This window comes from Drosophila simulans, chromosome X (assembly GCF_016746395.2).
Source record: "Drosophila simulans strain w501 chromosome X, Prin_Dsim_3.1, whole genome shotgun sequence".
Lineage (NCBI taxonomy): Eukaryota > Metazoa > Arthropoda > Insecta > Diptera > Drosophilidae > Drosophila > Drosophila simulans.
This window is the reverse complement of record NC_052525.2, coordinates 19,827,742-19,844,024: the sequence shown is the minus strand read 5'-3', so window position 1 is coordinate 19,844,024 and position 16,283 is coordinate 19,827,742. Positions and strand designations below refer to the sequence as shown.

The following is a 16,283-nucleotide window of genomic DNA, read 5'->3' as shown; positions in this document are numbered from 1 at the left end:
ATTATAAAAAAATTGGAAAACATTTTGCAATAAATGTACATTTATGTTTTAGAGCTCAGTTGTATCTAAGCGTCGGTTTTTTGTAATTTCGGATTCTGTGGATGGAGCATATCATCAATCAATTTTTATGGAAAATTTTAAATAGCAAGCAGCTATATTTTAGCATCCTTCAAAAAAAGGCAAATTAAATTAAAATGTTCCTACCTTTAGACCAAACTTATCAGAAAGTGCACGGTTAGATTCTTGTAAACATTTTACATAATTCCTTTTATTTGGTTTTCTTCGACATGGTTTCGGTAAATTATACATTGATCAGTTATTTGTATTTTTGGGCTTTATGTGTTTTCACTTGGAACATAAAACATTAGTAATATTCATGCGTATGCTATATGTGTGGTTACAATCGTGGGTAACGTAGTACTCTATATGCTCGGGTTCTATAGGTGGCGTCTCTACACAGACGGGTATAAATATATATATATATGTATGTATATATATATGTAGATTAGCTTGATTACGATATAATATAGCGAGAGCTCCCGCCTTGCTCTTACGGTTTTTATCTTTTTCCTACTTCATCGTGGAGGATTTGCAGATCTTCTGTCGAATATGTGTATCAAAAGAGTGGCCGAAGTTTTGGTTGGACTTTACTGACGTTCCAATCCCCTTCCCGTTTGCCCAGCCAAGTGTAAAATATATCTTATCTCTCTTTCTTGCTTCACCTACCCGTCTCTCTCTCTCTCTCTCTCTATCTCTCTCTGTTGCCAGCCATCTCGTTCTCTTTCGTATTTATATATACGTTGTAGCGCTTACAAAAATATCGTTATTCAAAGAAGCAACAAGAAATCACATGAAGTATTTTTTTGGTTTTTCTTTTCCGACTTTTTTCCATACACAAAAAGCGTGCTACTCGCATTAATTTAGGTTCCACACAAAGTGTTTGCTCTCTAAACAGTTCTATATAATATAGGTTGTATATAAGCCCAGTGGAGGGATTTTTGGTGCGCCTGCACTTACCAAAAAACAACGCAAAATCGAAACCGAAATCGAAACCGAAATTGAAATTGAAAACCGGATAGAAACTAGATAGTTTGCCTGAGCGAATCGGGCTCGATTATAACAATGCACGGCTAACACATTCCGCTCTCTATATCTATGCTTCGGGTTAATGCTTGTATAAATATTAGTTAAATATATGTATATATATCTTTACACATATTGGGTTGCACATCGGTTTCGCTAATACAAACAAACTCAACGCTTCGCAGCCATCAACAACAATTTCGTAACAGTTTTGTGTGGGTTCGTGTGCGACGGCAATTGTTCGATTTACCTATAGAGATAGAGATATAGCCCCAGGATCCACCTGTCGGGCAACTCGAGTACAAAATGTTTTCTCAACGCTTGCAGCTACAAATGAAAAACAGGAGAAAACATATAACAATGAACATTAAGCGAACAATTGCAGTTCGATTCGGGGGTGCTATCTCGAAACTTTTCTGAAACTCTACGTATTGCATCTCACAAAATTGAATCGTGACTTCAATGAGCTCCCCCGAATGTCGTTGAATACGGGTGTACATATGTATACTCGTATATAATAATATATCTAATTGTTAGCCAAAGCGATAACATAACATTAACAACAGTTGGCCGCAGTCGCAGCCGCACAGCATTGCCATATATAGACGATATCTAATACAATATCCATATATGTACGTGATCCACTCCTGGTTCTCTCGAATATACAAAACGTATAAATATGCCACTGCCTGTATATAATATAATCGGTATATCCATGTATATTGTATAAGTATAAATAGTTTATCTTTTACGTTGTTCGATTTCCACTTGATTTACTTTCTTGTGTTTTTCAGGTCACTACAATTTCCTTAATTGTGTTAAATTTCTTTAAGCGATTCCCAGCCGTTTCCAAAAAAAAACCATTGCGGATTACGGGAGGCGTCCCAAAAACCACAGCGAGATCCTCAGCTAATTGCAATCTCTAGGGTTATTCATATGCTATGCGTTATATGTTATGTATGTATGCATATATGTTGTAGGGTATATGTTAGAGGGTATGTGGTAGGCATATGCTTTGTGGTTGGCTATATACCCCTAAGCGCTTTCTAACTGCGATTCTACGATTCTACGTTCTAGGTGCTAACAACTTAGTACGTCGCATGCTCAATACTGATCGGCAACTGAGGTCTCCAGGAACTGACGATGGCTCACTGATGGCTGACGATGTGTCCCTCCCCGTCTACTTGTTCTCGATGATCGTCTGAAGCTGGAGGACCAGGCTCCTGGACAGCTGCAGGATCGACTGGGCGTTGTGGCGCTCCGCCATTTCTGGAAGGATCGTGAAAACATATATATGAATTGGATATATATATGGATATATATATATATAATAGAATGTAACAAACAACTGTTTGGCTATTCAGTTTACTAAGTAAAAGCATTTAGTAATACTATCTTCTGTTACTGCTTCCTTTTAATCCCTCGAACTTGTTTATCTAATGTTCTTGCAAAAACCATTACCGTTGAAGAACTTGATGACGTCGGTGAAGTCCATGCTGTTCGAGAGGATGATGTCGCGATAGGTCTCCAGCAGGGCCAGGGCCAGGAAGAGTACGAAGTGGCCGGAGGCGATGTGCTTGGCCGCCCAGATCACCTCCCAGGTGGCGAAGACGTCGTCGTAGACGAGCTCCCTCTTGAAGTCCAGCAGGAACCACCTGTAGCAGAAGTAGAAGTGCGTGTAGTCGCCGTTCGAGTCCATCAGGTCGTACATCTCCGAGTCGAGGATCTGGATGAGGGACCTGTGCGAAGTGGGTTAGTTAGTTAGTCCGACTGAAAGTGCTGCACTCACCTCATGTTGGCGAAGTGCATGTCCATGGCCCCGCCGCTGGGGAAGTTCTCGATCATGCGCTCCATGAGCTTGCAGAAGCAGCTGTAGCTGAGCGACTCGTCGTCGAAGATGACCAGGAGGGGAGCCACCAGGTCGCACATGCCCTGCATGTAGCCCACGTCCAGGTGCTCCCACACGTACGTGGAGATCACGTTGCGCAGCTTGTCCAGGTTCTCGTTGGCGAAGTACCAGTAGTTCCTGTCGCACCGCTGCACGTCCTTCTCGATCCGGTGCAGATTCAGCCCGAACTGCTCCAGCAGCTCCACGCTGTAAACACCTCCGTTCGAGCTGGCTGGCGAGACGCAGGCGGACTTGGGTTCCTGCAGGGCATCCAGGGAGGCCACCACCGTGATGTCCTCGTTGAGGGGCGACATCAGACTGGTCTTTCTTGAGGTAAACTCCTCGGTGGGATCGTCGTCCAGGGCGTCCAGCGAAGCCGCCTCCGTTATTATGACCGCAGTGGCCGGCTGCGACGATTCCTCCTCATCCTGGTTGTCCAGCCTCACGTCGTCGGCGCTGTGGAACTTGCTTAGCAGCCCAGGAACTTCCTCCTCCTCCAGCTTGGCTTCCGCCATGTCGACGAATTCGTTGCCCACCGTCTCATAGCTGCTCGTCGACGGGGAGCTCTTGATGCTCAGCATCAGGATGTTGCCGCTGCTGTCCAGTCCCAGTCCCAGATCGTTTTCCGTCTCGGAATCGGCGAAACAGTTCTCCTGCAGACGCAGTGGTTCCATATTGTCTATGTCTTGGAACTCCAGAACAAGTTGCTCGCTGAGTCGCGGCATTTCGCGTTGATCCTGGTCCTCTTGATCCTCCTGGTCCTCCTCATCCTCCTGCTTTTCAAAGACCTCCTCTTTGGGGTTACTCTGCTCCTGCTCCTCAGCCTCTTGGCCCAATTCCGCCTCATCAAACAAATCCCCTGGATCGGAAATGTCCGAAAAGTCATTGTCATCGAACACATCATTCTCGCCCTCGTCCAGGACCAGATGCTCCTGATCTTCCTCGCCGTTCCCATGCTCAAGTTGCAACAGTTGGCTGCCGTTTGTGAGTTTCTGGTGGGGATTCGAGGAGCTAGCGGCATTGGCCGCTAGGCGCGCCTGCTCGGCACTCAATTTGGCCACGGCCAGGGCCGTCTTCTCCTTTTCCCGCTGACGCACGATGGCCTCCACAGCCAGCCACTCGCTCATCGTCGTCTCATAGTAGTGCTTGCAGGTCTCGTCCTGCTTCTTTCGCTCCTCCGGCGTGGAGCCGAAGTCGTAATGCCCCAAAAGGTAGGGCCACACCTCCTTGCGCAGCTCTGGCTCCACGCCGCCGAAGTAAACGAGTCGATAGAGCTCCAGATCGCCGGTGACCACCCCGTTCTCATGCATCGCCAGCCACTTTCCACGGGTCAGACCCTCCTCGTCCGCGGCCACTGGAGGGGGATGGATCAACATTTTAGTTTGAAATACGCAATTAATATAATCCGAAATTTTTCGAGACGATTTCGAAATATCAAACATAAAAGGAAAACACAACTTACATGATGGCATGATGCGACCGTTGACCAGCCCGGACAAGTGGGTGCGGACTGTGGAGAGGTGGCGACAGTAGGCCAGCCAGCCGTAGAAGGCCCTGGAGATGATTTGCCGGCGCATGGTGGAGCATACCAGCTCGATGCTGGTGCTCTGGCTGGCCTGGATCAGCGGCGTTTCACAGCTGCTCTGGTCAATGGAGAGACTCTTGCTGGAGCAGTCGCTGCTGCCGGTGGTGGAGCAGCTGCCGAGGTGCTTCCGCCGCGGACTCGATCGCCCCAGCTCCAGGATGGGGTGGCTGGCCACTGGAAAGTACAGCACAGGATTACATTAGGGTACCAAGCGCAATCAAAAGTGTGAAACAACGCTTACAGAACTCCTCGTGCTGGCACTTGCTGACGACACGGAACACATAGTCGATTGGCGTCTCGTCGGCCACGGAGCCTCCGGCCTCCATCACGGAAGGCAGGATGTGTCGCCTTACGCTCTTGGGCCAAGGGAACAGCTTTCCAATGCCGCGCTGCGACCAGAGCGGCGGATCCAGCTGACCATGTGGCAGAAGACCCGTTTCCAGACAGCTGAGGAACGCCTGAAGGTGTCCGCCTTCGGGAAAGTGAATGGGCGGCCGCTGGACGCCATCCTGGCCCACCAGGATGATGGTGCCGCCGGTGTCGCCGCCGCGATTCTGGTGACAGTGCACATAGACAATCTCGTCCACATTGATGTTCAGGGCGTAGCTCCAGTAGAAGCTCTTATCACCGCCGTCGCCGTCGTTGTAGCCATTCATCAGCTGGTTGGGCGTCCACTTGATCGTCAGGGACTGGATGCTCTGGTGCAAGCTGAGATATCCCGGCATCGGCTCGGACACGTCCTTAGGCAGCACCAGTACGTTGTTCTTGCCGTAGAGCAGCGTGGTCCGCGAGTTTTGGTGCAGCGATTCCACGTAGTCCTTGGCCACGCTCGCCGGCGAGCAGGCCTTAAAGGAGCCACTGCTCGTGTCCTCCGAACTGGTGTGCAGGCTGCGCTTGAAGTTGATGATCGGCCGGTGGGTGGTTGGTGGCGTCCGGTTGCCCGAGCTGATCCTGTGGCGCTGCACCTGCGATTCGGGGATAACAAAGAAATAAATCGTGATTTTTGGGTATCCACTTTTAACCCTAATTCAAAGAAATAACGTTCAAAAGGCAAAACTGCATTCTAGCCATTGAATAACTGGGCCACAAATTCTGTGCCCATGTGCATCATGACGTTCATACGGACGGACAGGTAAAGATCGTCTGGGCGTATTTTATACTTTTATACTTCCGGGATGAGCACACTCACCAGCTCGTCGGCACAGGGATCGGACCAGTAGTGGTCGGCAGTCTTGGCCCGGGTGAACTCGAGGGCACACGGACCCACCAGCAGGGAGCTCAAAATGGAGCCGTAGTCGGGATCGGCGACCAGCGCCTCACGATCGTAGTAACTGTTGGCGTTGCTGACCAGGTGTTCGATGATCTTGGCCAGCCGTTTCTCGTGCAGGGCCAGTCGGATCCACAGATACTTGCCCAGCGGGGCACTGGCTCCGCCTCCGCCTCCGGGACCCGCTCCCGCTCCATTGGTGACCGTGTTGATGGTGGTCACCGAGTTGCTGCTCCCGCTGCCCTTGCTCAGGAGCTTGGGCTTGATGATGCTGTCGCTGCTGGAGGAGGATCGCTTGCCGCTCACCGCGTGCGACTCCTGCGCGAGTTCCAGCTCAAGGAGCCGGCGGCTCACGTAGTCCGCCTCCGGGCAGATCTTAGCTATCTTCTGGATCAGCGCCGTCGTCGAGGAGGTCTTGAACAGCCCCAGAGCCCTTCTGCGCAGACCGTGGCTCAGGCAGGCCTCCACGGCGCCGCACAACGAGGTGACCGAGCTGCTCTCCTCGTGGACGTACTTCTTGGTCACCGCCTCCTCCATCAGCTGCTTCACCTCCTTCTTCACGCTGGCTATCAGCCGCTCCTTTAGTTCGGTTTCCGCTGAAGAATAGATAACAAGGAAAACCGTATTCAAATTTTGATTTATTGTATAGTAGTTGGAAAAGTAAATACGAAAAATTATATCCTTTATATCTATTCTTTTTCCGAGTTAAGTTTTGAAACAATTGCTCCTAAATGTTTAATAAATTATTATTATAAATTGGAATTAAACTAAGAAGCACCTTTATAAATAAAGTCTGAACGAACGAAGTCGGGACGCAAAGGGTTGCCAAAGAAAAGCGGCATTTTGTCCACCAAATGGGAAATTACTTATTTGCCTTCGTGCGGTTATTGATAATCCCAGGACCTCCCCTAACGACCGACATGACACTTCCACTCCCACTCTGTATTTCCCCACAGAGCACTCGTAACGCAGGCCCGATAAATGTGCTTTGATTGATTGTACATGCCGCCATGGAACCATCCCAGTCCTTGGCATTAGCCTACCCAGTTTTTACATTCCCCACCACTCAGAACTCAGTGCCCAGTAGTCAGTGCCCAGTGTCCGATGTCCGATGTCCGATGTCCAATGTCCTGCCCCCATCTCGTCTGGGATTGCGTTTGCTTTTGGAGTCTACCGACCGACGTCAATCATTTTGTCATCGCTGTCAATTTTTGTTTCGTTTGCTTCTGTGCACAAAATCGTCCCTATGCTTCACTGCCCCCATATACCAGCATTTATTAGTACATAAATATATGGCCGAACACAGTGCGTATGCGTAATTTATGAACTGTTCGTTCGATCAATTTAATTGAAGGAAACAAATTTTTATTTTACATTTTTTAGGCTTTTACATCAAAGTTGTTTGATGAGTTGAAATATTTACGACTTAAATATGATCGTTTTTATCAAATGAATGTGTATAAGAACACAGTGCGTATGAGTTATTTTTCAATCAATTTATTGGTAGGATGGAGTTTATTGATTTTAAATATTACGAAGCTGTGTAATGCCTGTTTGAATATACCATTGAATGACTGAAATGAATCAGGGTTAGTACATATGTATATACAATATATCTTACTGAAGACACTGCGTATACGTAACGCGTGAAAGGTAGAAGTTTAGTAGTGAAAAGCTTGCATACAACTTGCTAATAAAATGAAAACCAGAAAAACAATTGAATTGGTTAATTTTTCAGCGTTATTGCCAGGAAAACGCATTAAAATGCTTGCTAACCTGTTGCGCCCTAAAAATGTATATAAATCGCATTCAACAAAATCTTTGAACAACACTGCAAATTTCTTTGCTGCTTCTTTGGGGCCCTTGAATTCCCACACGCACTGTACACGCTCTATATACAAATATGCTAATGGGATGAAACGACCACGAAGTGGGGCAGGCCAAGAATGAAAAAGGGCCAGGAAGCAGGCCGGAGGCAGGGTGCTCTTCTAATTAGAATGGAAATAAAGGATTTACGCCGCTACGTGACATGGACCTCCAATTTCTCGGCTCCAGTGCTCGGAAGCCAGGACACGAGAGCCAGGACTAAGGTCCTGGACTCAAGCAGAGCCAAAATCGATAAGAGAAACTTCTGATGTTATTGCAACAGTTCTGTAAACAGTAAAAAGCGTCAGTTTAAGAAAAAACACAGAAAGTCAAGCACAGAGACTCTAAGCCCTAGGTTTCAAAATTAATATTAAAGCAAAAACCAAATAAATTGGGAAACAAGAGTAAATATAGTTGAAATTTGTATAATATATTTCCCATAATGATTAGGCATTAAGACAAAAAACTTAATTCGAATTGCGACTGTAAAAATGCAGCTTGAATTGTAAGTAAAAACTGCCTGGTAAAAAACACAGAAGATCGCAGAAATATTGCCAGTCATTCGAGCAAACAAATAATTTCAAATAAATTCTCCAAGCTCATAAGTTCTCCAACCACATAATCATCAATAAAAATCACTTCGTTTCGGTTTCGAAGACGTATACCACATTTTCTTAACATTCAAACTATCCAACATACCGCACTTTGCCTGTAGAAACCACATTGGAAATGCGCGAGGAGGCGGCACGAAAATGCGAAGTGCATTCGGGCACATCGACACATGCACTAAGTTGTTTATTTTCAATTCCCTCAGCAATTTGAGTGAAACATTGCGATAAACAAGACTGTGTATGTGCGTGTGCAGAGTGCGGCTGTGCGTGTGTGTTTGTGTGTGTGTGTAGTAACCTTGACTCGATGCTAAAAAACTTCCTTGAATTCTAACCTACAACAACAGAGCGAGACGGTCGAAAGGGCGAGAGAGAGGGAGAGGGCAACACCTGCGACGCTACCAATACATACAAAAAGGCGCACGCACACGCATACACTTGACCCTGAACAACATAAAACAGCTGATGACAGGACGAAGGGCAAAAAGAGATAGCGAATGAGACGCTGAAAGGCGATGCCTCGCTCTCTCACTCTCCCTACGCTCTCTTTTTCCAGAGAGGGATGGCGAATTTGTGTGTGTGTCTGTGTCTGTGTGTGTCGCTCTTTAATTTGCCAGTAACACAATAACAAAAACGACGACATGGGAGGGTCCCGCACACACACACACACACACATGATTAAATCCCATGCCAGGGCAGCCATATTGCTCAAACATATGTTTGTTACCGTTACCCAACAAAAGACGCTACACACACGTTCGCCAGCATGTGTATGTGTGTGTGCGTGCACGGCGAAAGTACAAACAAACAGAACGGGAATTTAATAATGGGATTGCAAGGGCGATTTCTTAGGGACTTTGCACTTTTTGAAGCAACAGAAATTGCCTCGTTCGTTTTAAATTGTATTCCAGTTAAATGTTTAATATTTCCTACTTTTTCTTAAACTATTTTTATATTTGCGTTCTTAAAGATATCTGAATTTTTAGCTGATCCGTCAAATACAACTCTGCGTATACGTCATAAATTATTGCTCATACGCAGCCCTGCTAAGTATGCTAAGATTTTTGTATTCCTCAATGCCTGTCTAATAATGCCATAAATATTGAAACGTCTTGATAATTGGTACCCGCAATCAGCACTGAGCGAAAAATATATAAATTTTAAATATTTCTGAAAGTTGTTAGATAGATAGATTTCTGTTATTGCTACCAAATAGATTTAGACAACTGAGCGAACAGTGTCTGAATGGTAAATGTGAGAAAAGAAACCCGGACATTGTGCGCGTTCCTCTGATTACATTAATTGCCGGGCAATTTGATGGCTTTCAAATGAGAGAGCAGCCCGTGGGGGGAGAGGTTTGGAAAGGGGGGCGTGGTCCGTAGAACTAACCGAGCGTAATCGCACCGAACGTCGTAATGCAATTACCGGTTCCGTCCGGCACTAAGGGTCGCTATATGCGATACATATGTACGTATGTATGTACATATGCACATATATGCGATACATTCACGCAATATATGGCCAATTAGCCGGGTGCAAGAAGGTAGGGGCAGGATGAAAGGCGAAGACAAGCAGCAGATTAACGCCAAATTGACCTATTGGCCGTGAACTTTGCATTTCGCATGGCCAGTGGTGGCAAAAACGTAGCTCAATCGATACCAATTAGAGCGGCATTACCTGCGATGCACCATTTTGCGTTTGACTTTATAACTGTTTTTGTGGCCTCACTTTCCGGCATATACATATATATGTATGTTTGTACATATAATGGCATAAAAATCCAGAAAGTGATTACCGCGAATATGCCAAACGCAGCCTCTTCTCCGATGGCAATGGCAATGGTGCGGCAAAGTGGGACATTAATTGGACTCTAGTTAATTAAAAACAGCTGTACTGTATTAAGCCTCCCCCAGCTCGTTAAAAACAATATCAATTACCATTATTTGCGTCCTCTCACTCAAAGTTCGAGCCAACAAAGGCGCTCTTAATAAATAAAGCAAATCATTTCCATTCCAACTCACGGCTAACTTCTATGATGTATCGCCGCACTCAAGTTAACTCAATCGCAAAGTATTGTTGAGAAAGTTGCAGTCCAAGGCGATGGAATTAATACACATGTGTGTGTGTGTGTGTGTACGCGTCTATCCCGACAACAACAACACCCTCTCGATTTTATTGAAGCAATTTCGAAAGGTTTCGCTTGCCTTATCTTTCCATGTACAGTGATCACTCTCCAAATTAATTCACCAAAATGAAATTAAATTACGGCAACTTGGAGAAATACTCGAGCAAATTATTTAAGAAAAGCCTTGTCTTGAAATTGGTTGATTGCGTTGCACATAAAATGAAAGAAAAAAAACAGGGCATCTGAAGACCCATACTGTACTCCTACATTTCAGACTTTTTCCAGCTTTACTTGCAGAAACGACGCCAAATCATTTCACTTTCGCACCTTCTACGCATCAACGCCAGAAACAACAAAAAAAGCAAACACACACACTCGCACACTGGCAAATGTCCTGGCATTTCGGCATTTGTAAATATGTGTGTGTATGCATTATGTGTAATTGGTATTTGCCACGTTTGTTGTTGCCAAAATATTAGCACTGAAAAGAAGCGACGTTCACTTTCCACAACATTGCGGTCGTAAATAATACAAAGCAATAGTCAATTTGTCGATCCTTAATATATTAAACTATATGCACTTAATAAATAGGTGCTTGATTTCTTTTAAAGGGTTTTGGAATTTTTATGAATTACATCCATTTAGCCATCGCATTCCCAATTATAAGCAACATTCTAAGAATTCGGTAGAACACGTGCGTTTTCCGCTCAGTGTACGGAGGGAGAGGGGAAAGAGAGGGCCCAGGACAGTAACTGTTTCTCACTCACCGTTGCTGACGTCGCCTGAAGCGTTGGCAGCGCTGCCGGCGCCTCCGCCGCTGAAACTGTGTAGCATGTTCATCTGTATTGGTGGTTGATGGACGCGCTCTCACTCGCTCTCTTCTCCTTGCTGTGGTACAATTCTTGGGTCAAATTGTTTCTCTCTCTCTGCCAGCTGCTTGTTTCCTTTTGCTTTCCGTTGTGTTTTACTCTTTTCCGCTGATTCTGTTTTCGGTCCTCGCTTTTTTACTAACAAAAATTGCTGTATCAAAAATTTTCTTAGATTCGTTGTCTCATTTTTTGCTTGGCTTTTGTTGAGTTGTTTTGCTACATTTTTACTACTATGCGCGCACACACTCCCGCTCACGCACACACTTATATAACAACAACAGAGTGTGTGTGATGATGCTGCTGCTTTGTTGTGTAGTAGTTATTCACATTTTTGCTGCATACTTTTCGGCTGCTCCTCCCTCTTTTGCGTTTCGCCTTTTGCGTGTATGTGTATTAACGCAGTGCTTAATTAGAATTATTTTGTATATTTATTGCTCCTTTCGTCCTTTGTTTATTTTTGATTTTATTACTTATTGTGCCAGTTGTTGTTTTTCCGCCACACAGCAGCTTTTCCGCTCTGCTCGCCAGTGCGATTGGTCTCTGCTCTGCCGGCGCCGCTGTCTCGGTGGACGTCGCTGCGCTGCTCTGCCCGTCAATCGACGCAACAGCGCTACTGTCTGCCTATCGATGAGCAGGAATTTCAAAACAGGGCTGTCAGCCCATGGAAAATTATATTATTGTACGCATATGAAAAAAATATCTATACATTATCTGTTTCAGATATAATTTTACGAGCTGTAAAATAGTTAATTTGCTGCAGTTTTCAATCTTAGGTTTGCGTGTCGGATTAAAACTCTACCTAAGCCCAAAAAACGCAACAAGGTAACGATAAATTCGTACAGCTTTAAGATAGAAGGATTCCCTGAATCCATTAATGAATGAAAATGCTAACCACTATCAACCCTTGGTAATTTTATAGACTTTAACAGTAGCGCATTATATCAAGAAATATAATCTTTAATTTATATGTTATGTTGTGATATGAAGTTAAGATATCACGATGTCACAATCAATAAATGTGTAATTGTTTTATTAAAAAATATAATTTAGATGTTAAGCAACTTGTACTAATTTTGCTTTCCATGATTCGTTGGTAGCCCTGCTCGTCACTTCTTCAAATGGGCGCCTGATTCAAATTGGCATTTATTTACCCTCCTGTTGAGGTTCAATTGCCCTTCCCAAGAACTCTAGTATATACAAATCGATTTCAATGTGTTTATTTTGCAATTAAGGCCTTTTAAAGGCTTAAGACACTGGCAAGAGGTATCCGGTTACTTTGAGCTTAAGCTATCCTGAATGTTTCTTTAAGAATGTTTGCGTATTCCTATTTCAGAAGTACTTTAAAACAAACTAAATGCGAAACGTGATGCAACGTAATAGAGAATTACCAAATAAATAGGGTTATACAATTCTACACCCAGAAATACATACTTAGTGGATATTGTGCTAAAACTATGTCATATAGAAACATATCGGGTCAGCGAACCAAGTGTTTGGTGTGAAAACTGAAGAAAACCATGCTGAAGTTATGTATGGTGAACTTATTCCACAAGGACAACATCGCCGCATGTCATGTGCTGCTCCTTGGGCTCCAGCTCTTTTGTGTCCGGGGGGATCCTCGTGATGTAGATGCCGAATCGCATGCGACCCTTTTGCAGGCGGGATATGGTGGTCAAGGTCTCCGGCGACCGTTCGCCTGTCCTTTGGTTAATGCAGATCATATCGCAGCGCTGGCAGGGACCCTCCACCTGGAATTGGATTCCACCAATGGACAGGGCCTTGTAGGTAAGCTCCTCAAATGCACTGCCCGTGTCGATGATAATATTGGCCCGAAAACGATCCACAGTCTCGTCGAGGGGCTCTTCAAACTGAAGCGATCGCACGGATGACCTGTTTAGCAGCAAGAACTGGGCCTGATTAACCAGACTCAGCTTCTGCTGATCCTTGGACGAGTTTCTCTGGCCCGATTGCCGGAGCAAACGGAGGCCCTCCATGCCGAGGTTTTCGCTTAACCACTGGGCAACCCCATCGCCACAATCCAAACCTTCCACGGGCTGTCGGCACACCTTGCTTACGCATTTTGCTGAGTCGGCCGCCTGGTCCTCCAGAGAAAGGGGCACCGAGATGAGGGAATTGTCTCCGAACTGCAGCTCCAATTGGTCGACCTTAATCACCGGCCTAATCAGGCACAACTCCGTGCAGCGTTTCTGGGTCAAGGCCATGCCATTCATGTCCACGATCATCCACTCACGGTCATATTTCAATCCTTGATCCGTCAATGGCCAGGAGCCCGGTGATTCGATCTTGAAGGCGGCACAAGACTTTACCGGAAATATGGCCATTTGCAGTAGCTTTGGCCTCAAGAGCTGGACTCGCTCCTTCAGCAACGGCGGCAATTGCTCCGCCTGCTCCTCGATGAACTGAATCCGCTGCAGCGGCTTGGTTGCCAAATAACTGGAGCGCAGCATCTGGAGCAGCTGGTCTACATCCTGGATAGTTGTCATATATCCAAAAGACACCCGTACCGCTCCCGTCGGCTGTCCATCGATCAGATCAAAGTAGTCGCCGCATATGCGACCTGCTCGCTTGTAAATCGCATCCAAAGCATCTTCATCGAGGCCTAGGTAATATTGGCAGGCTCCGATGTTGCAGAAGCATCCAGTCCGCAGGAGTATTCCGTGCAGAGCAGCCACACAGGCGATCTCGCCGAATCCCACAAAGGAACCCGATTCAGTGCGCACGTTAAAGGCCACGGTGCCACCCTGCCGGGATTTGTCTTGGTAGCCCACCTTATTGTACAGCTTCACGAGGGGCTCACCATTGGGATGGTGCAGCTGGCGCAGCTGATCCTCCAGATACTTGGCCAGCCCAAAGACGTGTCTGAAAATACAAGCATTGGAAAATAAGGCTGAAATTATCTGGCATTTCATATCTACTCACCTGGAGATCCTCTCCATGGTGCTAAACTCTTCCGTTCTGGGCACCAATCTCTCCAGCGTGCGAAAGCCCTCGAGCAATTCGACAATGGAGAGGAATGGCAGGGTTCCATCCTCGTAGCGCTGGTGGAAGGTCTCTCTCAGCTGGTAATCCATGGCATGCGGATATGCGTAGTTGATGGTACCACCGCCAAAAAATCGGCGCTTCTGGAAGACCTGTGCTCCTCGTTGACTCACGAGCAGGGCTCCCACGCCCGTGGGATAACCGAACATCTTGTAGAAACTAAGGCACACGTAATCTGGTCTATACTTTTGCAGATCCAACGGACTGGTGCCCACAAAAGACGCCGCATCCAGGCAGATATAGTAATCGTTGTGCGTATTCTCCTTCCTCTCTCCCACAGAACCCCAAAGCTGTTTTCCCGGCTTGGCCAAGCCATCGATTTGGATTTGCTCAATGGCTTCCAGTGGGATTTTGTAGCCACTAAAGTTGCATTGGGCCGAAAAGGTCAGCAAGGAGTTCCCTGTTTTTCCGGACACCTCGTGAACTTTACCGTTTGCCTTGGGCTCTCCGCTAGAGATTTCCTTTTCCCTCAGCATGTATATACCGTTTGCCCGGACCCTTTCCCGCATTCCCAGCACTGAGGTGTGGTTCTCCTGGCAGAAATGAAAGTCACCAGAGGATCCAAAATCAAAGTTTTCCGCCACCAGGGACAAAGCCGCGGTGGCATTCGCCGTGAATATCACATGGTAATCTTCGGCGGTTGTGTTAAAGAATTCCAATATTCTAAAAAAGTGTATATGAATAGAAGTTTTACTAAAAACAACTTAACCACAAATAAGAAAAATAAACAACGACTTTTTAAAGAACTGTTTGTAGTTTTAGAACTTCCTTCTGATCGGTTTTATGTGGTCTTAAATAGTTAGCTCATAAAAATAAAAACGTTTAACTTTGTTAAGGTTTTAAAAATTATTTAAATTTTTTCCCAAATGCAAATTAATATTTTGTAAATTGTTAGGCATAGTTGGTTTTTTTCGTGTTCTAAATCTTTCTCTTTTGGCAAGGCATATTATGTTATTATAATATATGTAATTTAAGAGTTTTAAAGTAAGTTAGAAAAACTAGTTTACAGAGGGTTTGCTGCATATGTGTAGATATTATACGGCCTCCGTATATCCCTATAATGATAATGATAACTGATTCCTTCTCGCGCATAAGGATATTTAGCGATATTGCTATATGCACATAAATAAATATGCATATAAGCGCCCCACAAGGGCAACCCAATGACAGGGGGAGCATGGTTGTTTTGGCTCGCGGACACGGATGAACTCACTTGAATCGCACCTGGTCGACGAAGTCGCCGGTGAGGCGGCAGGTGTGTGGATTGCAGAAGACATTGCGCTGCAGTTGCTCCGCAGCGGCCGTCACTTGGCTCTCGGCATAGAGAGTGGTGCCCGCATGATCCAAGTAAACACTCTTGTTCCCTGTTCGATGGACGGATAGTTAGGTTCGTTCGTTATCTGTTTGCGCTGGGTATTTCACCATGGTTCTCCACTTACTGGCCAATCTAGAGAATTCCGCGTCGATTCGCGACTGCTCCGCTTCGGAGAACTCCGGGCGATATGATGACATGTTGGGAACTGACTATGCGTGTTGTCTGCAAATCGGGCTTTATTTATTTGCGGCCGGCCTGCATTTGTTGCGCCATACTCTTTCCTGGAAACAGCCTCGGACAGTGTACATCAGCTATCACGTTCAGTTGAGCATTTGTTTTGACTTCTCTTCGAGTTTACTCCTCACTACACATTTCACGAAGCTCAATTTATAAAGCTCCTTGTGCATTTTGTTTGCTTATATATATACCATATTCTTCAAATACCAATATTTACCAAATCTTTTCCATTAATTACCCCTGAATGGCATCGACTTTTAAGCTCAAACTGTACGGTATTAACTAGTCTTTGTGCAATTTGCTAGGCTATTCAAACATATGTTCTGAAAAGTGTTGGCAAACAATTGGTGTTAGGAAAATTGTTGCTCATAGCTAATTGG

At 45.5% G+C, this 16,283-nt stretch overlaps 2 protein-coding genes across 3 annotated transcripts; both read right to left on the bottom strand.

The window, feature by feature from the left end:
- Positions 1 to 240: 240 nt before the first annotated feature.
- LOC27209423 (small G protein signaling modulator 2) lies at positions 241 to 11,877 on the bottom strand. Of its 2 annotated transcripts, XM_039296654.2 has the most exons (8): positions 11,762 to 11,877; positions 11,190 to 11,695; positions 5,746 to 6,419; positions 4,798 to 5,521; positions 4,434 to 4,730; positions 2,873 to 4,325; positions 2,545 to 2,822; positions 241 to 2,352 (listed from the first exon to the last, which is right to left on the bottom strand). In XM_039296654.2, exons 2-8 carry the CDS (start codon positions 11,260 to 11,262, stop codon positions 2,264 to 2,266), a joined length of 3,588 nt encoding a protein of 1,195 aa, XP_039152588.1. In that variant the 5' UTR covers positions 11,263 to 11,695; positions 11,762 to 11,877; the 3' UTR covers positions 241 to 2,263. The 2 variants fall into 2 exon arrangements, with proteins under 2 accessions (XP_039152588.1, XP_039152587.1); XM_039296653.2 differs by lacking the exons at positions 11,190 to 11,695; positions 11,762 to 11,877 and adding an exon at positions 8,389 to 8,428.
- A 615-nt stretch (positions 11,878 to 12,492) lies between these two features.
- On the bottom strand, positions 12,493 to 16,220 carry LOC6740541 (molybdenum cofactor sulfurase). Its single transcript, XM_016176052.3, has 4 exons — positions 15,791 to 16,220; positions 15,565 to 15,715; positions 14,232 to 15,014; positions 12,493 to 14,171 (listed from the first exon to the last, which is right to left on the bottom strand). Exons 1-4 carry the CDS (start codon positions 15,861 to 15,863, stop codon positions 12,833 to 12,835), a joined length of 2,346 nt encoding a protein of 781 aa, XP_016040168.1. The 5' UTR covers positions 15,864 to 16,220; the 3' UTR covers positions 12,493 to 12,832.
- Between the last annotated feature and the right edge of the window lie 63 nt (positions 16,221 to 16,283).